At 40.7% G+C, this 23894-nt stretch overlaps 1 protein-coding gene across 6 annotated transcripts in view; it reads left to right on the forward strand.

The window, feature by feature from the left end:
• The first annotated feature begins 2726 nt into the window (after window positions 1-2726).
• The window catches only part of LOC135465395 (Wilms tumor protein 1-interacting protein homolog), a 48398-nt gene continuing 27230 nt past the window's right edge, over window positions 2727-23894 (forward strand). For 4 of the 6 annotated variants that reach the window (XM_064742620.1, XM_064742623.1, XM_064742622.1 and 1 more), the window contains exon 1: window positions 2728-4812. In XM_064742620.1, coding sequence (XP_064598690.1) covers window positions 3036-4812 — 1777 coding nt within the window. In that variant the 5' untranslated portion in view covers window positions 2728-3035. Of the gene's footprint in view, window positions 4813-23894 lie in introns of all 6 variants that reach the window. The other 2 variants (XM_064742621.1, XM_064742624.1) reach the window with 1 other exon arrangement.

The raw sequence follows: 23894 nt of genomic DNA on the forward strand, positions 1-23894 counted from the left end.
CAGGAGTATGAGTGCAATTAGGAACCATTCCCGTCAAAAGTAAGTGGGGCATAAGCTGGGGTCCATTGTTCCTGCCCTTGCCCTGACGGTTTGTCGGCAGTAATTTATTACTCATGCATTGCAAGAGAGGAATGGTGTGTTCAGCTGGGACCCGAGCCTCCACTGGGCTTGAAAAGGTATCCCATGCACTAACAGCTTACGTTGTTGTTGAAAAGTCACGAAGGAGATGAATTATAAGAAATAATGTATGAAACTCTCATATAGTTGAACCATATTTTCAAAGAAAGAAAATCAAGGAAACTTCAGTCCAACCCCCCCCCCCCCAAAACATGGAATGTCATAAATTTAGGCTGCCCGGGAAAATTGCTCTTTAGTTGAATGTTGTTAACTTTAACTCCGTATAATCAAGAATTTTATCGATTAAATTCAACACTTTCAGCTGTATAGGGGGTGGAGATATAACACGCAGAGACAGGATAAACCAACCCCCCAGATTTAACCCCAGAGTGAGCTCAGTGTGTGTATTAACCATGTTGTTAGATGATATAATGCGTGATTGCTTTGTGAATAGACCGCTTATGGCACCTGGCAAGGCCCTTGGACGGTTGGTGGCGGCTGCATGTGAAGGAACGCAAAGCAAGGCCATTGGACGAGTGGAGATGGGTGCATCTGAGGGGTCACCTGGCAAGGCCCTTGGACGGTTGGTGGCGGGTGCATGTGAAGGGACGCAAGGCGATGCCATTGGACGATTGGTAGTGGGTGCATCTAAATTGAGGAGGCCCTTGTATGAGTGGTGGTGGGTGCATCTGAGGGGGTATACCAGGCAAGGCAATTGGACGAGTGGTGGTGGATATTTCTGAGGAGGTCCCAGGCACATCTCATTAATCAAGATTGCATTTCAAGTATAATTCACCAATTATCAGCAAGCATACAGGAATGCATAGTGGATAGTCTTCCGACATTTTTAGAAATCACATACTTCTGCAGTTGAAATAAAAAAAAATTACAAATAGCTTTGACAATAACAAGCGGTCGATGTACATATAGTTGGTTATTTATGTATTTATTTCATTGATGTTTTACCCCGTACTCAAGAATATTTCACTTTCACGATCGCGGCCTATTAATTTGTATTTACAACGTACTCAAGAATATTTCACTCATACGATGGTGACCATATGTTATGGTGGAAAGATACCGTACAGAGCCAGGAAGAAAAGCTAGAAATGCACGTTGCATTATATGTCGGGGCAAAATTTGATTCATGTTTTACGCCGTACTCAAGAATATTTCGCTTAGCCTATGCGACGGCGGCCAGCATTATGGTGGGAGCAAACTGGGCAATGGTTGCTGCCAGACATTCTTGGGTTAGCCTATATGTGAATGCAAATGGTTGTTTATGTATAGTGTACATATACAGACCGGTGCAAGATATCCAGCTCTTGCAAGGAGCTTATACACACAATGTCCCGGAAAATGCCCATAATAAGTACATGTATACGCCTATGCGAATGCTATTAATATTATTGCGCATGTGCATAGATATTATTAATTATACATTTCATAACGTGTATAATGCTTTCTTGTCAACTGCAAAATTTTTTCTGGCTTTTAAATACAACTAGTATAGGCTATTGTATAAAGACTCCTAGATACATAATGGCCTACATGTACATGTATATCACCTGTTATGCGAACACTTGTTCAACGCAGTTTAAAAGATGTTATTTGCACTTCGAACAGATTTGTGACCGCTTGTCAAAAAGTATTGAATTTCGGCATCAGGAGATTCTGGGTATGCGATCTTTTCAAAACATAACATTCCTGCAGTACTTAGTTCTTAGATATTCAGTTTTATAGATTCCGCGGGACATTCCAGCGCCTTTGTTACGCGGTAGCGCTCTCCCATAAAGCTTTCTCTGACTCGGCCTATTTGCCCTATCTGGTACCGTTACAACAAAGACGCCCGCGCGGCCACATGTTCAACAGGCAGTTAACAAAGGTTATAAATCTACAGTCCCTCGTCCACCAGACAGCGCTGGGTTGTTTTGTTATTATTATTTCAGCACAATAAATAGTTTATCGTTAAAGTTTTAAACACGCTGAGAGAGGTAACAGCTGACGTTTTCAAGATGCTTATTTCCACTTTCAATGAAAACTTTTTATGGTTATCAGTAAGTTAGGCCTAGGCCTGTATATTTGCCTGCTGTATAGGTTAGCCAGAACTAACTCAAACTTTGAAATACTGTATTTACGATATAGGCCTAAATACGTTTGTAAGAAGACAAAAGAAGATTGTTTATGTTTAATGTCGCATTGAACAGGAAACATTTTTAGTGTAAAATCGGGTGTATAGGCTACTACTTGGTAGGCGCTACATAGGCCTAGAGCTTAGATAAAAGCGCGTACAAATTATTTATGTAGGCCTATGCTCGAAGTCTTTCTTTGACGTCATTTGACAGGCTATCCTACCCTGTACAACTTTATTATGAGAGCATAAATAGGCACACGGTAAAGAAGTAGTGTTGGTCTGATAGGAAATGAAGACCGAACATAAAGCGATGAGTCATACGCCATATAGTATACAAGCACATGTAGGCCTACATATGTACGCGTAGATCTTCTGACGACCCCAGTTTGTGTTGTCTGACTGTCGGTGGAGATCGACTGGCGACCTCACTGAGCATGCTCAGCTTATTTCCGGCAACAAACTCGAATCACGACGCCTAGCAAAATAGTCCTGTGAGCGGAGCAGTAATCGTGGAGAGTTGATGTCGGCTTAACAGGCACTGTGGATGACTGTTTGAAAGTGCTTTAGTTATTGTGTTCGCGAGCCGTAAATGATTCCCTGCACCTGGAGTTTTGTCATCAGTTGACGTGGTGGCAAAAAAAGAGTTCTTCACTGGCGGCCACCTGGCTGGAGTATCTACGCTCATGCCGCCATTGTATTACATGAAAAGGGCTCCGAAGCCCTTCAACTAAAGGTATTTGTGGAATTCAGTGTTATTACGCTCCATGTCTGCGTCGGGGCGGTCATGGACCATTTTGGTGAGGTCTTGGATAACGATGTGAACCGTTTTTCCGAGGATCTAAGTCTTTTCGAAGTCCCGACGCCGAAATCTTACTGGCGAGAAGTGACAGCGAAGAAATCGGACACTTCGGCCGGGCTGGAGTTCAAGAACAAACAGAGTGTCTTTATGGCACAAGTCCAATCTCCGACACAAACGCAACAGAGGTATACGCCTAAGACAGTCTACAACCCAGGCTACTCCAGTACACTGGACAAAAGTACGGCACTGGCCGTGAATCCGAGCGGAATGCGCGACTCAAAGCCGCCTATCCCGATGGGGGGTGGGGGTACGGTGGGTATGAGCTCTGTGGGCAGACAGATACCCGTCCAACATCTTCAGTCTACGGGCAGCCACTCGGCCCAGGCCCCCACGCAACTCGTCAATGTTAGCTCCATGACGGACAGCAGGGGAATCGTTATTGGCCCTCCCAAGTATCCAGCAGGGAAAAATGTGCTATTGAATAATGCTGGGTATACCCAATCAGTCACTCACTCCGTCACACAGCATTATATATTAGGTGGTGGAATGAACAGTCCAAACCTGCCTAAAGCTGGCTCCAATTACTCAAGCCCACGCTCAAGTCTAGGAAGTGGAGGTGGGGATTCGAAGAGCTCTAGTCCAAGAACTAGTCTAGCTAACCCTCCGCCACCCCCTCCTTACGATCACAGGTATGGTGGTAGTCCAAGATCTAGCATAACTAGTCCACGCTCCAGTTTAAGTGCTGAATCAAAACATTCAAGCCCAAGAGCAAGTCTGACAGGTGTGCTATTTGACAAATTCCCAAGTCCTCGTACAAGCTATGCTGCTCAACCTGATATACACGTTCACATAGGACATCATGCTTCTCACAGCGGAATATCAAGTCTAGGGCCAAAACATGCTCAACCGACATCATTGCTGAGTGATAATCGTTTCAATGAACCTGCCCCTCCTCCCCCACCCCCATATCACACGGACATGAGGTTCCGCGCCCTCCCCGCACACACGCCCGCGAGTGTCAGTGTTGGGAATACCCACCTGGGGTCCAATCATATTCATACGTACTCTACCAGTTCTCAAGGACATCCGGTTTATACATCGGCACAGTATGTCGTGTCTCCAAATTCCACTGGCCTACAGAATAGCCAGAGCATACATGTACCCGCAAATTCGTCACTGGGTAACAGTAGTGTCCATATAAATTCTGCTGTCCTTAATTCACATGCGCCTATGAGTGGCCGATTACCCCTCCACTATGAGACCGTACCACCCAGGACAGGTGGCCCATCCGAGGCCGAGAAAAAACTTGCCGCTTTAACTCAACAACTTGAAGATGAAATGTGCATATCTCCAACGGCTAAGAAAGGGCCTGCTCCCATGCCCCCACAGGATGCGGGCATGAAACCACCCCCACCCTACCACGGGCCTCACAAAACTGAGCCTGTCCTTATGCATGGTGGTTACTCTCATGGAAACACAGCACAGTACTCCAGCCCTATCGTTCACACTTCTCAGCCTCACTTACAAAGCATGGGTGTGGCTAATAACGCTTATCCAGTTAGTTCTGCGTTTACGCCTCCAAATAGTGTCCAGCATGCGAATAGAAATGTGTCCTCCCCCAGCCCTACAGGACGACCACAACTAAATTACCATGTGACCCCGCCACCGGCGAAGGGACCTACAGAGGCAGAGAGAAAACTGGCGGCTCTTACTCAGCAGCTTGAGGATGAAATGGAAAACAATCCTCAGGGCGAATATTTTGGTAAGCTTAATTGTGTAATTGGCCATATTCATGTTAGATGTACATCGATAAGGTTCATGTGCATCGCAATAAGGTACAGGTATGTGTACATGTAGATCATTTGATGATTTATGTGTGGGATACATGCATAAGGTACATTTGATAATTTATGTGTATGATACATGCATGCCTAAAGTACATTTATGTGTTAGATACATGCGTAAGGTACAGTATATTTATGTGTAAGATGCATGCATGAGGTTCATTTATGTGTAGCCTACTTGCCTAGAGAACATTTATGTGTAGGATACATGCATAAGGTACATTTACAGGTATATGTAGGATACACTGTACATACCTGTAGTTGATTATGTGTAGGACACCTGGTTTATGGCATGTGAAATCACCCATGACCTCCTAGGCGACCATCTCCAATTTTCTTGAAATGTTAACTGGACCTACATGTACATGTACTTACATGTCTGATAAACACATGCTAAATCCTATATTTTTACTCCAAGTATTTTTCAAGTTATGCCCTTTTAAACCAGGAGGGTACGCTTCTTCTTTCTCTTACGGATGGCTTTTTGGTATTTTCTTGTATTAAGAGAGAAATACATGGTGTAACTCAGCTTTGCTTTTATGTACAAGGTTGAATTATTTCATTTGGGTCTCGGGCTCGTGAAAATATTGGTCTTCTCGACGAAATATCAGACTGCATACCCACTCAACATGCTGGTGTTAGTTATAGTATCTTTGACAAACTACAGCGTACAAGTGCATATCCATCATGTACATGTTACAAAGTGTTTTCCTCTCAGCATGTGATGTCAGCGATATCCAGTATGATTTAGTCAACTCCATCATCAGATCTTGTCCATTCCTGGATATATCTACATGTATGTGTCTTAAATCCTAACCGATTGAAGCCATCACTTGTTTGTTTGGGCTTCCATAGCCATGGGTATTAAATGTCTATAGACTTGTAATACACTAAACTGGGCGAGATGCCATGTTTTCCAACAGCCACTTTCCCCGTCTTTACAATGTTTTCTTCAAGTATAAAGGATGCTGTATTGGTACATGTACAGTAAGACATAAGAATTTTGCATTATTTCCACCAGTGATACTGTCTGGTATTGTCTGATGTCAGATGGGTTGAGCATTGTCTCCATGATGATCTCTATATGTGTACAGTGACTGTTGTTTAGAGGTACATGTATGTATACAAACAAACACTCTCTTCTTGTGCTAGCTCTGATGAGCCCATGCTTTTGGAACAATGTCAAATTGAGTCTTACGTAAATCCTCCTGGTATTTCATGAATGACAAACACTGCCCTAATCCATTCCACCCCAACCTTCATATTTCACCCCTGCTGCAGCGCAGTGTGGAGTCTTCCAGCCACAGATTACCTGTACACTGGATATTTGCTGCTTGAGTTCCCCTTCACCTCAAGTCACCAGACTAAAACATTTTCTGAAAGAGAGCTATTCTTTACATGTAGCTCTATATTTAATTAGTTTTGACATCCAACGTTATTTTAATTATTATGTGTGACAGTCAACTCCTTATTGCCAAAGCACTTCAGAGTTTTGTTGATCTTCTGAAAAAATAGGTATGAGCAAACAGCATGACCCTGAAGACTAATCCAGCTAGTGCATGTGTAATGCCTGGCTGGTAGCTGTTCATGTACATGTAGCTTTCACTTACCAGTTAAATCCAATGAACTGTAGCATAACATTGCCGTAATTTCTACTGGAATTTTTGACTGTTAATGAATTCAGTTGAGGTGCCTTTCACAAGGCGTTCACCAGACAGTCCTTTACGTGTATATGTATTATGTAATGTTCCCACATTGGTGCAAGTATTTGAGCATTTCTTCTTGCAACATTTTGACTGCTAACTGTCTGGTGAATACGGAAAGGTTGCCTTTCAGTTTTAATGTCTGTATCTGTAGTAACTTGTACATATTGCCAGAGTTCAATGCCAAGGCAACCCCTGTACAGTGTTGTTCGTCTAAGAGTAAGCTCAGAGAATGGAAAGTATGTGTACCATTACACTGTTACCAAAAAGGGTGCCATGCCTAACGTCTTTGGCATAATGCTTCTGCAGCTAGGTAGGATCGTAAATACGTTGGCATTGAACGTCTGGCAACAGAGAGGTGTAAATGTTGCACACCTATGCATGACTAAAAGGATGTTAAAATACTGTACATTAGGCCAGTTGGCTAGCATATGTGTACTACAAGATTTTAACAAAACTAGACTTGTACAAGTATGTATGTGACCATTGACTCAAAATTTTACCAACCACTGCAGTGTAAGTTGCTGTATTCTGAGATATTTATTGATCTTGGAAAAGTGGTTCGAGGTTTGTTTGGAATGACAGAGGATCTCCTAATGGAAAAAATGTGTGCACCAAAAAAAATAAAAACAGAACAAATTCATTTTCTCAGTGCAGCTCTCTTAAGGATTCATATGCTTAATTGTCTACTTTGTAAGCAACTACAGGTAGGAAGGAAATCCATTGTGAATCACGATGATACTGTGTATAGGAGTGGAGTCAGTTCTCCACCTTGTCTGACTCCTGTGTACAATACATGATGCTACAAATGAACAGGCCATGCCTTTAGCACAGACCCCGAGATCAGGCATTTCCGGTATTAAGTATATACACCTACATGTAGATAGCAAAGCTTTTTGTATGGAACTGTACTGGCAGTCTGTATGCATGTAGCTTCATCAAGGTCCACACAATCTCAAGTTGTCAATGAACACTGGACAAGAGAGACTCCTTTGTTACGAAATTTGGGTCATGAGTTGGTAACGAGACAGGGATATCTAGGCTCTGGCATACCACAAGTCTTAATCACTCAGCCCAGGTACATACATGTACATCAAATCAGAACATGGCCAGATACATGTAGTTCACAGTTCATGTTAATTACCTGATCCTTGGTTGTGCATTGTTTCTACTCCAGTTTTTATATAAATGTACATTGTACAGGGATTATTTGAAATGAAGCAACTTTAAGCATCAAACACTGCAGAATTTCTTACTTAGCTCTCAAGATAATTGGAACAGAGTTTATTAATTAGATTTCCTTCACCACTGAACTTCAACCCTGTTGGCTAATTCAAATGTGCTCTTGAGTATGCTGGTAAAACATCAATCATGTATCTGTCAATAGAACAAGACATACAAGTACTGTACAAAGAGCATTGGCAAAGATGAGCTCTTTACAGAAAAGAACACATTGTTACAATTTGCCACAATACATGTGCATGTATTTCTGACCCCTCTGAGAAGATTTAGCAGATTTTGATGTCTGTCATAGGCTTGGCATACACAAAACCTTAAGACCCAATTCAGTGGAACTGGACGGTTACGCTGAGTTTAAGCGCTCGTGTATGTGAAAATAACAACTTGACTCACTCCATTTGTTACGAGTAGGCCAGCTAAACTTAAAGTCATATGGCCATCAGCCACTGGGATCAAATCTGTACGACCAGATGAATTGAATTGGATGGCATCCTAAGGTCTTGTGTACCCCAAGGTTTAGTGTCCAATTTGAAGGCTGTTAATGATTTGTGCTACCTTTTTTTAATGCTTTTAAATTTTTTTCTAGCAGTGGTATAAATACATGTACATGCACCATTGCCTTTTTCAAGTCTTGTTTTATTTCTGGGCTGAGGCTATTCCCAAACAGGCCTTAACCAGTAAATGAGATTCAGTTTGAAAGCTGTCATACCTTTTTTTGCTTAGTAAGAGAGGAATATAGCCTCATTTAGTGTGGATTGGTTGTAATTGATAGACATTAAGGGGGCTAATCAAGAACATGACTGTATAGGCTAGTGGTGGATATTGTATATTATCAGGTCAGGGCTTTATCTTGGATGAAAGTTTTGGGCTTCAAAAATGATGTTCTAGAGGCCAGTTGGTTTGACATGGAAGTTTCATATATGTCATGTGTAGGCAATACAGAACCCTTTAACATACGTGTATGAGTCCTTTCAGGGACAATGGGAAACAAGATGTAACAATTACATGTGTCCATGTACTTTGAATTACTGAAAATCCTGTTCCTACTTTTCTAATTTGTTGTCTTCCTTTGTTTGGATGCCTAAACTACTAGTGACATGCAGACGATATGAACATGTATGGGGCCCAGAAGTGACCAACGTCAGGCCCTGGATGTACAGATATGTGTGTATTTATATATTATATGTAGCTGGCGGAAGCTTAAATAGTCTTCACATCTCCAGTACATACACAAAGAGTTCAAAATATCTGTATATGTACACGTATATGTAGGCTAATGTTGGAAGTTTAGAACATTGTTCTGTGGTCGTTTGGTTGGTATTAATTAATAAGTGTACAAAGCCTGAGGCAGTGACCTGATAGCTAGGCCTCTGTATCACTATCTAACTTATCAGGCATGTAAATGAGAGGTTTCTGTTTGAGTGGAATGCCAATGGATGCCAGGCGGACCTGCGGGTAATCTTATGCTTCATAAACTATGAGATGGCTCTACCATGAATACTGATGAACATGATCAGCCACTTTTACACCCTCTCACACAAGCACACAGGCAACAAGTTTACCTTAGGTACATGTAGTGGTTGACTTGTAGCTCTAGATGTGTGGTATTCAGTAGTTCTATTTGAATAGAATATAGTTAAAGACATACAGCATAAAGAATTCACACCTTGAATTTAAGTATTGTTAAGCACTGTATGTACATGTTGGACTACTGAAACATTTAACCCAAACAAAAATGCATAAAAACTGATATAAAATGATTACAGGTTAATGAAGCATTTCCGGCACTGGCGGTTGTGTTCATAATTAATGAAATTGGTGCTAACAGATACACTTACATGTATTTTCAGAATTGAAGAATGGCTAGTATTTTATGTCTAAGAAAGTGTTCCTTCAGAATTGAAAAATAGGAACCTGTGGACAACAACTGTTTCATAAAGATCAGTTTCAGTCGCCTAAATCTGACCCGAGACGAGAACAAGGCAAGGATGAATTTTGGTTTCCTACATGTACACACATACATGTACATCAGTATTAATCTGTATACATGTATTCTCTATATGTAATGTGTGAAAGGAATAAAAAAAAAATATTGGGCATTTCTTCAGAGATACCTTAGTATGTGTACATGTGGGTTGTGGGATTATATTGCACTATGCAGAAGATTTGTCCTGTATGTGAACACTATTTGCCCATATGGTTAGGAGGCACACTATATTTATACTACATAAAGCATGCATAGGCTTTGTTCCTTTTTGTTTCACATCTGTATGGGGAAGTTATTTAAAAGCGTTTTTTTGTGAGGTAAGTCATTAGTTAAATGTAAATCTGTAGATGGCAGCTATGTGTGGTATGTGGTCAGATGATTGAGTACACAATCTACATGCACTGGTCTGATGAGAAAACCAGCAATGCCACATGTATCTTCCACAAACTATACACATGTACATGTTTACACTGCATGTAAATACATGTACTAGCTTCACTATACCAGTTTACATGAGCATTTAACAATTTACAAAATTGTTTAACACCCATTCAATGTACATACAATAAAACATACATATTGTAATTGCTGTACCATAAAGTAAGTAAGAAATGTACCACAAATCGCATCATGTAAAGTGCCCATGGTGTAGATCCATGTGTAGTACCTATACTGTACATGAACACCATTCATTGTACATGTCTGCATTAACATAGTGTAGTGTTTACAGTCTTTGTGTTGAATTGCAGTAGTCTAAAGTAAAGCAATGATGTACTGTTGTCTGACATGCATTCTTCACAAACACCATCTGTGGAAATGTGTGCTGTATTCTTCACAACCTACCGTGTACAACCATAAATGTGCTGTATTCTTCACAACCTACCATGTACAACCATAAATGTGCTGTATTCTTCACAACCTACCATGTACGTGTACAACCATAAATGTGCTGCATTCTTCACATCCTAACGTGTACAGTGATAAATGTGCTGCATTCTTCACAACCTACGTGTACAACCATAAATGTGCTGTATTCTTCACAACCTATGTGTGCCATGTACTACTGTAAATGTGTGGTATTCTTCACAACCTACCATGTACATGTACAACAATAAATGTGCTGCATTCTTCACAACCTACTTGTACAACCATACATGTGCTGTATTCTTCACAACCTACGTGTGTCATGTACAACCATAAATGTGCGGTATTCTTCACAACCTACCATGTACAACCATAAATGTGCAGTATTCTTCAAAACTTAAGCTATATGTACTGTACATTAAAATGTCTTGAGTACGGCAAAACCAAATGGAACCAGAGTCAAAGACGGGGACTGATTGTTTATATATATTTGTACATGGACAGAGATGTATTTGTTTATGTAACAACACTTTGCTCATGTGTCTGGTGTTGTAGTGATCTTGTGTGAAAGACATCATTGTAATAAACAAACATTCCAACGCCCTCAAACACACTGTGGTGAACTCTGGAAATATGTATTACATAAATATTAAAATTGTGTGTTGTGTAGCAGATGCTGTAGCATGCACAGTGGCTGTTTACATGCACAACCTACATGTACAAACATACACCTGGCTTGTACTACCTGGAATTTACACAGTCATATATATCTAGGTGTTGCTCTGTATATGGCTATACTGTAAAAACTGACTAATGAAAGGTGTTACAGTCATGTTCGCATCATGTACATTGAACAGCTATGCTCATTATAAAAGATAGAGTACATGGACATGTGTGTATGAATAATGTTTGTTTAAAATATTGAGTTCAGGTCAGCGTGTTGGTGTGAGAAGCAGTAAGCTTGAGAAGAGTTAATACCAGCACCAGTGGCGAGTATGTGATTGTTGTAGGTCACATGGCGGGTCTGCTCGTCGTGGATCAGTGAGGATTGCAACTTTCCAGTCAAGTTAGTCTTAATACCTGGCGATAATTGTAGACACAGGAGCACAAAGGGAAAGGTGAAAATCTTGATGTAACCTTTCACTAGAATAAAGCGGGTGTGCTGTGAACTGACACACAGTCATGTTTGCCTACAAGGGAGTGGGGCTGTAAAGGCAGATGAGTTTGAGGCAGGGAACAAGAGGCTGTGAAGCTAAGGGCTGCCTGCTCAGGTCTGGGCAAGGGGGATACTTTGTGGAGGTGTAGGGTTACCCCCTGCCCCATCCCTCTATCTCTCCCCATCCCCCTGCAGCAGTACATCTATATGGGAACAGACTTTTCTACCACAGCATCTCACAGTAAGTGGCTGAGAACTCAGTAGGCCAGTCACAAGGTGTATGATGTATGGGGCTGATAGATGGAACAGATCTGCAACAGTTTACTATGCACCACAACTCTACATTTTACAGGTTATGCTCCTGGTGTGTATATGTTGTGTATATGTTATATCCTCCCCCCACACCCAGTCTACATACATGTACATACATACATACATAGGTACATACAAATGCACTTGTAACATTGCAAGTATTAATGTGCAGTACCCACAATACTTGACAACGCTTCACCTCGTTTCTGTTAGTCAGAACGTTATGAAGTATTAAACAAATATTCATGGGTTGTACACATACATGTTTACACTGATATTTTGCTCAGTACAACATATGGGCTTTCTTGATATTCATCACTTCATTTTCTATTTGTTTTATATACATATGTGGCAGTGTGCATACAATATATTTCTACAGATCTAAAATTAAACTTCAGCACTCCTAAACTTCCTGGTCAGTGTTGTATATACAGGGTATGTGATTGAGAAATGGTAAGATATGTAAATACAGCACAGGTTACTATTGGAGTAAATGCAGGCTAACGTCAATGACTCGTAATACATGTGCCTTTTAATCCTTGTTACATTCTGTGGACTGTACATACATGTATTACTGTAATGAGGTGCATGCTGGGTGATGTATGTGTGCAGCTGTACATGTATGCGCAGTTTGCTGTAGATGTGATATGTACATGTACACATAGCCTAACAGTTCAGTTAGGAACAAGTTATATACAGTTATAGATGTCTGCGGCGTCCATATTCTGTGTGCTACATACCAATGTATACACACAGGCCAACAGATCAGCTGGGAACAATTCAGTTACATATACATACACATGTAACCAGAATTGTTTTGCACATCTGCAGTGTCCCCTTTCTGATGCAGAACAAGATCTGTTTGAAAATGTGCTGGACCTTCAGAGACTGTTCAAGTATATAAACACAAATTATAGACGCTCTTATCATGTCAAGCTTTCTCAAGTACGATTTTTCATTTGTTTGCTGCAGCTATTTCATACCTGATTTCATATTCCTGTTTTACCTGTCCAGTATGAACTTCAAACAAACAAACAAATACAAGAAGCAGAGAAGCAAACCTGTCTTTTCAATAACACAGAAACTGTACCCATGCACTAAGCACTTGTAGTGTACATTGTGTTTGCTCAACTCTTTTCATTAAATGTGAAGAGAAAAAAAATTAATGAAAGAATGTTTGAGGGAACATTTTCTTATTATAATAAACTTTTTAAATCAAATTTGTCTATGTATAGCCATGACTTGACAGCTGTGTAAACTTCTGTTTGGCATTTGAGAAATGTGGGAATTTGTTAATGGCTTAGTGTGTCATGCCAACCTCTCACTGCATTATATAACAGCTTACATACCACTATCCTAATGTCCTGTAAAGTGGTCCATGCCATGACACAGTGGATGAGCTGTAGTGTGACACTGTGTACATGTACATAACAGCTTACATACCACTGCCCTCATGTCCTGTGAAGTGGTTCGTGCCATGCCACTGTGTACATGTATATAACAGCTTACATTCCACTATCCTAATGTCTTGTGAAGTGGTCCATGCCATGACACAGTGGATGAGCTGTAGTGTGACACTGTGTATATGTATATAACAGCTTACATACCACTGCCCTCATGTCCTGTGAAGTGGTTCGTGCCATGACACAGTGGATGAGCTGTAGTGTGACACTGTGTACATGTATATAACAGCTTACATACCACTGCCCTCATGTCCTGTGAAGTGGTTCGTGCCATGACACAGTGGATGAGCTGTAGTGTGACACTGTGTACATGTATATAACAACTTACATACCACTGTCCTCATGTCCTGTGAAGTGGTCCATGCCATGACACAGTGGATGAGCTGTAGTGTGACACTGTGTACATGTATATAACAACTTACATACCACTGTCCTCATGTCCTGTGAAGTGGTCCATGCCATGACACAGTGGATGAGCTGTAGTGTGACACTGTCTACATGTATATAACAACTTACATACCACTGCCCTCATGTCCTGTGAAGTGGTTCGTGCCATGACACAGTGAATGAGCTGTAGTGTGATACTGTGTACATGTATATAACAACTTACATACCACTGTCCTCATGTCCTGTGAAGTGGTCCATGCCATGACACAGTGAATGAGCTGTAGTGTGATACTGTGTACATGTACATAACAGCTTACATACCATTATCCTAATGTCCTGTGAAGTGGTCCATGCCATGACACAGTGGATGAGCTGTAGTGTGATACTGTGTACATGTATATAACAACTTACATACCACTGCCCTCATGTCCTGTGAAGTGGTCCGTGCCATGACACAGTGGATGAGCTGTAGTGTGACACTGTGTACATGTATATAACAACTTACATACCACTGCCCTCATGTCCTGTGAAGTGGTCCATGTCATGACACAGTGAATGAGCTGTAGTGTGACACTGTGTACATGTATATAACAACTTACATACCACTGCTCTCATGTCCTGTGAAGTGGTCCATGTCATGACACAGTGAATGAGCTGTAGTGTGACACTGTGTACATGTATATAACAACTTACATACCACTGCCCTCATGTCCTGTGAAGTGGTCCATGCCATGACACAGTGGATGAGCTGTAGTGTGACACTGTGTACATGTATATAACAACTTACATACCACTGTCCTCATGTCCTGTGAAGTGGTCCATGCCATGACACAGTGAATGAGCTGTAGTGTGATACTGTGTGCATGTATATAATAGCTTACATACCACTACCTTCATGTCCTGTGAAGTGGTCCGTGCCATGACACAGTGGATGAGCTGTAGTGTGACACTGTGTACGTGTATATAACAGCTTACATACCACTATCCTCATGTCCTGTGAAGTGGTTCATGCCATGACACAGTGGATGAGCTGTAGTGTGACACTGTGTACATGTATATAATAGCTTACATACCACTATCCCCATGTCCTGTGAAGTGGTTCGTGCCATGACACAGTGAATGAGCTGTAGTGTGATACTGTGTACATGTATATAACAACTTACATACCACTGTCCTCATGTCCTGTGAAGTGGTCCATGCCATGACACAGTGGATGAGCTGTAGTGTGACACTGTGTACATGTATATAACAACTTACATACCACTGCCCTCATGTCCTGTGAAGTGGTCCGTGCCATGACACAGTGGATGAGCTGTAGTGTGACACTGTGTACATGTATATAACAGCTTACATACCACTGCCCTCATGTCCTGTGAAGTGGTCCATGCCATGACACAGTGGATGAGCTGTAGTGTGACACTGTGTACATGTATATAACAACTTACATACCACTGCCCTCATGTCCTGTGAAGTGGTTCGTGCCATGACACAGTGGATGAGCTGTAGTGTGACACTGTGTACATGTATATAACAACTTACATACCACTATCCTCATGTCCTGTGAAGTGGTCCATGCCATGACACAGTGGATGAGCTGTAGTGTGACACTGTCTACATGTATATAATAGCTTACATACCACTGCCCTCATGTCCTGTGAAGTGGTTCGTGCCATGACACAGTGGATGAGCTGTAGTGTGACACTGTGTACATGTATATAACAGCTTACATACCACTATCCTCATGTCCTGTGAAGTGGTCCATGCCATGACACAGTGGATGAGCTGTAGTGTGACACTGTGTACGTGTATATAACAGCTTACATACCACTGCCCTCATGTCCTGTGAAGTGGTTCGTGCCATGACACAGTGGATGAGCTGTAGTGTGACACTGTGTACATGTATATAACAGCTTACATACCACTATTCTCATTATAACAATTTAGGTGTATATAACAACTTAGGTACATGTACCACTATCCTTGTTTTCTGTTAAGTTACCACTGTCCATTCCTCATGTCCTGTGAAGTTTTAGTGTAATGTGTGGTTGTTTTAGAGAACAAATGGTGTACAATGTATACATACATGCATACATTAATCCATGTACACGTATAGTTAGAATAGTTTGTATTTCCATGAGATATGTAAGGAGACAGCAAGGTTGACTTTAAGCTTGTTCTCTGACATTGTTTAATCTACCACCAAGCATACGGTATAAACATGTGTGAATGGTTTTAATGAAGCTGTCATGTTGTTACAATTAGTAAACCAATTTTTGTTGAATATACCTATACATATACATGTACTCTACTCACTTACATGTAACTGATTTTTACCTGAATTTACAGTGCCACATGCAAGGACTTTAATGCATGTATTTTCTGTCTGTTAGTTATAGACTATATTTTGTTGTACATTTTGTATCAAAGAACAACTTTTACATATATATTTTGTGTATACAGGTAGCTGTGTTGGTTAAGTTGTTATGCCTGGGTTACTCACTTCCTTTGTGCGTTGTGAATGTGTGTCTGATATCACCTCATGTATATACGTGTACCTGTGCATCTACAGGGTTATGTGATAGTGATCAGGACTGTGATAGGCACCCTGGCCAGGCTGACAAAGAAAAGGGCAGCTTCCCCAGAGCTTTGTCCCCCAGCTACTATCTCCTGTGGCATTCTATAGATGTGAATCACTCTTCTACACGCCCAGACCCTCCTCTGATAGCAAGGTGGATCTATCCACTGATCCTACCCCTACCGGCCCACAGTGTACATGTACTGTAGGTGAAATTATAAACCCATGATTCACTGCCTTTTATTGTTACTATAATCTTTATAATGGAGGGCTCACATCATCTTCATGGGAATAGTGTGTTGTATTCTGAATAACTTTTTGGGGGCATCAAAGAAGGTGATCATCACAAGTCTGCTTGAAGTTTACTGGTGAAAAGTGTTGAAGAAAAGTGTTGAAGAAAGGCTTGCTAAAAACCTGTAACGTACCAACATTGGCTTTTGAACCACTCAAAGCTTTCCTATATGACTCGTTCAGCGCATAAAGCAGAGTGAATTGTAGGTCTATGTGTAAACTCTTTGATCTGACTGCACTTAACCTTTCATCCTTCTATATACATGCATATACTTGAGATGTCTTTTGGGTAACAAATGGGCCTACACCTACGTCCCCATTAGCGTGCCCACTATAAAGTGTACTGCAGTGTACAGTACCTTGAATTGTTTTGGTGTTCATGCATTATTCTCCATGTATTCTGACATGACCAATCTGTATCTATTTTTACAAATTTACCTTCATGGGTTGTTAGGTGGATGACAAATTGTCAACTTATGTGCATACATGTATATAGGTCATTCTGAGATGATTTGAAAATCAGAGAGACCAAAACATATTTGTTTGAATCTGATTGGTAATAACTAAAACTGTGACTAACTTTGTAAAGGTAAATTTTAAGCTTTGCCATGTTTTGCCATTTTGTTGCGTTTGGGACTTGATACTTTTCCAGATTTTGTATCAGAAGGTTATTTTGTATTGAAACTTTGTACATGGCTTCAGTGAAACATTTTACAGAATGTTGGACTGATTTATGTATGATGGGTTCAAATTTAGAGGTGGATGAACACAAAGTGTACCACCAACCTTGGTTAGGATCATGTACCTGACAAACCTCCTGACTTGAAAGCCCCAGCTAATGCAGCCAGTACTTGATTCAAACACGTGACTTAGTACATGTACATGTATTGGGCGTTACCGAATCAGTTGTATGCATTTTATGATGTTGATACATGTACATGATTTTGCCACTGATTTACATGTACATGTATTTCTCAGATGTGTCTGTGTAAGTCTTCTGTTTCTGAGGCAGGCCTACATGTACATGTAACTTTTTGCTCTGGAGACCTGTTTCTGTGGTTTCCCTGTGATCTGTGTGGGATGTGGTATAACTTACCCAGGTCACTTATTTATACCCGCTGAGGTGTACACTGTTATTAGGTAGCAGCAGCTGTGTTATGATCACTGACAAGATAAACAGGACAGTAGCTTTTTGACACCGCTACATTTACAGTCTACATGTACATGTATGTGGTGAGCTGTATGGATTTGTAAGAACAAGTAAATATATATACTACATGTGTCCAATAGCCCATGTTCTACATGTATTATATGTAAATTAATGTTTCATAAGTTACACAGTTTAAAATTTTTGAGCTTGTATTGATTACTCATGTGCTCTGTCTGGTTTATCCTGTGCTCTGCGTGGTATCCCCTGTTCTCTGGTTTATCCTGTGATCTGTGTGGTATCCCCTGTTCTCTGTCTGGTTTATCCTGTGATCTGTGTGGTGTCCACTGTTCTCTGTCTGGTTTATTCTGTGCTCTGCGTGGTATCCCCTGTTTCTCTGTCTGGTTTATCCTGTGATCTGTGTGGTATCCCCTGTTCTCTGTCTGGTTTATCCTGTGATCTGTGTGGTATCCACTGTTCTCTGTCTGGTTTATCCTGTGCTCTGCGTGGTATCCCCTGTTCTCTGTCTGGTTTATCCTGTGCTCTGCGTGGTATCCCCTGTTCTCTGTCTGGTTTATCTTGTGCTCTGTGTGGTATCCACTGTTCTCTGTCTGGTTTATTCTGTGTTCTGCGTGGTATCCCCTGTTTCTCTGTCTGGTTTATCCTGTGATCTGTGTGGTATCCCCTGTTCTCTGTCTGGTTTATCCTGTGCTCTGCGTGGTATCCCCTGTTCTCTGTCTGGTTTATCCTGTGCTCTGTGTGGTATCCACTGTTCTCTGTCTGGTTTATCCTGTGCTCTGCATGGTATCCCCTGTTCTCTGTGTGGTTTATCCTGTGCTCTGCGTGGTATCCCCTGTTCTCTGTCTGGTATCCCCTGTTCTCTGTCTGGTTTATCTTGTGCTCTGTGTGGTATCCACTGTTCTCTGTCTGGTTTATTCTGTGATCTGCGTGGTATCCCCTGTTTCTCTGTCTGGTTTATCCTGTGATCTGCGTGGTATCCCCTGTTCTCTGTCTGGTTTCCCATGTGATCTGTCTGTTTTCCCCTGTGCTCTGTCTTGTTCCTTCTGGACTCTGTTTTCCCATGCGATCTGTCTAGTTTACCATGCGGTATGCCTAGTTGTGATGTGTCTGGTTTCCCCCTTGCGCTGTCAAGTTGTTATGTAATGTTCTGTTACATGTGCAGCACACGTCATCTGCAGTGTTTTATCCAGATCATAGGTACATATATTTGCATTCGGGTGTAATTTGCATGTGTAACAGTGTAATTATGGAAGAAGAACATACATGTACAGTATGTATGGTGTATGGTATGGTAACAGTCCTCGTAGTCTGCATGAGTTTTTAAAATTCTGCTGTTCTCTGCTTTATTTGGACACACGTGGATGACCATTTAGATGACCATGCAGCCCATTGTGCCTCTTGTACTGTGCCGCATTACACACAGATACATGTACATGGTAAGCAGCTATCAAACAGATTCCCTAGAGTTTTACTGTTTTATGTTGAGGAAACATATACAGTGAGTCACAGGCCTATTTCTGTAGTTTTGTGTACCTTAAATGACCCTAAATTTTGTCCACGACTAACTTGCCCATTTTTCCTGATCCTCACACTTCTGTTGATTTTAGAAAGGTGTTTTGAGGTTTGCTTGAAACACAGGATGATATTCTACTGGAAAATTTAAATTTCAGCACTAAGAATGATATTTTGTGACATTTATTTGCCTCTAAAAATGTACTTACGTGTGTGTGGACGAAATTTTAGGTCATTAAAGGTAGTTCAGGAGAGCATGTAGGTAAGATTTTGAAAGGGCAGAAGTTGTGCAATGCTTCTATTTTTATGACGGGCTATCTCTTAGGCATTTGTAAGAATAACTATAGCCTCAGTGTTGTTTTCTAATCAGAAGTCATTAAAACTGGCTAAATGTCAGACAATGATGCATTCCACACATAGAGGTATCCAGGATGGGGATAAGAGAGGCTTGTGCCCATATACATAGTACATGTCCATACACATGTCCATACACAGATCATGTACAGTAGACATGCATGCACATGGATGCCTGGTTATAGTGCTAGTTAGGTCTTTACTGACCAGAATACTGTTGTACCCTAGCCAGTGTCTTGGTGAAGTGAAATTCTCCTTCGACTTGGATGAAATTATGAATACGGTCAACAAAATAATGTACCTATACTTGCAGTGGATATTGTTTTCTGGTTAGCTGTGTCTGTCAACATGTCTCTAGTCTTATGTATAGCCAGATGTTCTTGTAAATCCGAGAAGTTTTGACTCGTGATATAGATATACCGTTCTTGGGTTTATTAACACGCCAGAAGTTGGGTTTATTAGCGTTATACATGAAGTTGCGTATCCATAAGGATCATAGTATTAGCCTATTTCCTCGCCAACTTCTAAATGCCACTGATAGCAGTCAAAGATCTACATGTACACTTGTAAATAAGGAAAGACTAATCATATAAAGAGAAGAAACAAGACTTATAAAGGAGCAATTACCATAGGGTTATACATGTAGGTCTTTGTACAATCTCCTCAATCAACATACATGTATAGTGACCATTACGGCATTCACTCTTCACATGTCCTTGATATGAAATACCTTGCTAGAAAAATAAAAAGGTGAAAATTCTTCATTAAAGTTGCATTGGCACTTATTGAATGTTGTAAATGTATACATATGTGTGTGATTGTGTAATGGTCCTGGTGCGGAGAAGAGCGTTGTGGTAAGGTTTGGTTCAGGTAGACAAAGTGGTCAGTCAGGGTATGGTATTCTCTGTCTGCCACATGTCGCTCATGCTCACCAACTCCTACTCACTGCACTGGTTCACCCAGCAGGGATATATGTGTGTTTGTACCACTGTATATCTTATTGAATTTATAATCTGCCTTTTCTTGGTCGATCTCCCGGAGGTGCCGCCTCTAAGGGACAGTGTCGTTTAGGGCAGATGTTGTCGCGCTTCGCCACACAGGTATGCGATTCTAATCGCCTCTGCCAAGCTAATATCCTTTCAGTCCAGTTGAAAGGTGTTTTTTTCTGTGTGGTATCAATTAGTGATTGGCTGTCTTTGTCCTGGCATGGGTGAAGCACATATCATGAGATGTGTGGTCAGAGGTGGAGGTGGCCAGGAGCAAGTGTTCACACTGTCTGTTTGTAAAGACTCTCCGTGTGTGGCATCGATCAGTTTAAAGTGATAAACTTACACTTCATTCTTCCAGGCTTGAACACGTCTCTGTCTGTGTAGAGAGGTCGAGCCTTTCCAACTTGAGCCTTGTACATCATACAATTATTATATACATGTGCAGTCCGTGTTGTATTTATGCACCTTGGCTTCATAACTTTCTGTATGTACATGTAATCTGAAAATTTCATCCTGAAAATGTTTTTGCATAGGCTAAAAAAAAAAAAGACAAACTACACAAAATACTTATGTAGTCCTCAGTAGCTTGGGACAGGAAAGATTCCCTGGTTCCAAATGTTCCTTTGGAGGATGTCAGTCCTCGGTCTAAATCATACATCTTTGACATGTGGCTGTGATGAGATTAAGCCACACTGAAATCATGGTATTGAGTCTGTACATATACATGGGTTCTCTGCTGTTTTTTCTGTCACTCTGACATAAATTTAGGGTGTTTTAAAGACAGTGGAACACTGCATATAGTTCAACTCATGGTCGGCCTCAGATCATGCCTTACATTGTGGTTTTTTGGTCACCAGTGCCTTGTAGCTGTCCTGTTAAAAGTGTTACTCACTTCAGTTCTCTAAATTCTGGTATGTTACATGTGTTGCTCGCTTTAGATCAGGGAATTCTGGTGCACTTATAGTATAATTTATTTTCCAGTAAGTTGTTCTACACTATTTGTCGTTAGCTTCCATTAACGTTTGAAAATCTGCTGGCATCCCAGGTGAAAACTTTTACGTGAGTTTCTTCCTGTATAATGAGTTTGTTTTGAGTAGTTTATCTGCCATAAATGTCACTACAGTTAAACACTTAAAGTAATTGGCAAGCCATTAAACCTGGTAGAGGTTAGCCTAAACTAGGACCAGAGGGTGACCTATCTATAGGCCCATGACAAGGTTTAATTAAAATCCCAGAAAATTTCCTGGGTAATATCTAGTTTACACAAGCTCTCATTAAATAGTTTGAGGCTCAAGTGTTCCATGGACTGGTGTGTTGAGGGAAATAGACAGTAAATCGTCTGAACAGGGCACCTGCCACACAGACTTTACAGATATATGCCCTCACAGAAACTGTTTACACCTGCTGTATACATACATGTACATTGCCAGAATTTGTAAGGAATCACAAGTTTGGACCAGTTTGGAGTATTCCTAATCCAATTAGCCCTAGATTTCTACAATAAATTTCATGGTGTCTACAAATTTTAACGCAGATACTTATTGTTTGTTTGTATACCATGTACATGTACATGAAGGTGATGGAGAGGTGATACAAACACCGTGATGACAAATACCGTGTTGACAAATAAGCTGTGTTATGGACAGTTTTTAAACTTGTTGTGGATGCATCCAAAGTATGCCACTTAGTAGTGGATCTCTGCAGCTTTGGAAGGAAATTTTATGGGTTGTACAGATTCTAGTCCTATATAGATAGTTTTCATATACATGTACATATGTTCATTTTACAAGAGGAGGTTTGTGGGCAATCATATGGTGATGACACGAATAAACTGTGCAAGTGACAACATCAATTATTTTATTTCAATCTATTTACACCTCTAGCAGACTTCTACAAAAGTGATTGTGTGTACATATGTACATGTATTGGTAATATTCTTGCACTATGATTATTAATTTTATTTGATTAATGCTTTACTCTGTACTCAAGAATATCTCACTTTAATATACGAAGGTGGCCAGCATTATGCTGGGAGGAAACTGGACAGAATCAGAGGGTGGGGGTGGGGGTGGGGGGTGGGGGGGAACCCACAACCCACAACCACCAGCTGGTAGCTGGCAGAATCTTGTGCTATGTACATCTAATAGGGTTGTATAACATACATGTAATAATGTTGTACAATGTACATATATATGCAGTAGTGTTGCATAATGTACATGTAATAATGTTGTACAATTTACATATATATGCAGTAGTGTTGTATAATGTACATGTAATAATGTTGTACAATGTACATATATATTCAGTAATGTTGTATAATGTACATGTAATAATGTTATACAATGTACAGTATGTATATGTGCAATAGAGTTATATAATGTGCATGTAATAATGTTGTACAATGTACATATGTACATGTATGCATTAGTGTTGTATAATGTACATGTAATAATGTTGCACAATGTACATATATATGTAATAGTGTTGTATAATGTACATGTAATAATGTTGTACAATTTACATAAATATGCAGTAGTGTTGTGTAATGTACATTGTAAAAGTAGCCTTGAAACCTTACATGTAGATACAGTGGTAGTTGTCCATTGAACTACTGTACATGTACATGTACCATATGGCTGGGCCATCTGCTGGTAATAGGCTTTCTGTATGGAATCTTACAAATTCCAGAAGTAGAGGAAGGGTTTACCACAATTGTTCCCATGCAGATTGCCTCCGTTAGGAGCAGGAGGGAAGTTTAGAGGTGGGATGTGTAGGGGTGGGAAATGCTGAGTAGTGTCACTGTAACAGCCTGACCATCTCTGGACTGTATTAAGGCAGGGGAGGTGGAAGGGGAATGGACAGCAGGAAGCTATTTAAAGGAATCATTTCTTAGTGTTAGGGTATAATAAACATTCACTTGTCAAGGTTACTGGAGCACATGAAGGTTTGGAGTTGGAATATGGAAATGGGTACATACATGTACATCCACAGTAGATGTTG

This window comes from Liolophura sinensis, chromosome 5, assembly GCF_032854445.1.
Source record: "Liolophura sinensis isolate JHLJ2023 chromosome 5, CUHK_Ljap_v2, whole genome shotgun sequence".
In the NCBI taxonomy this organism is placed as follows: domain Eukaryota; kingdom Metazoa; phylum Mollusca; class Polyplacophora; order Chitonida; family Chitonidae; genus Liolophura; species Liolophura sinensis.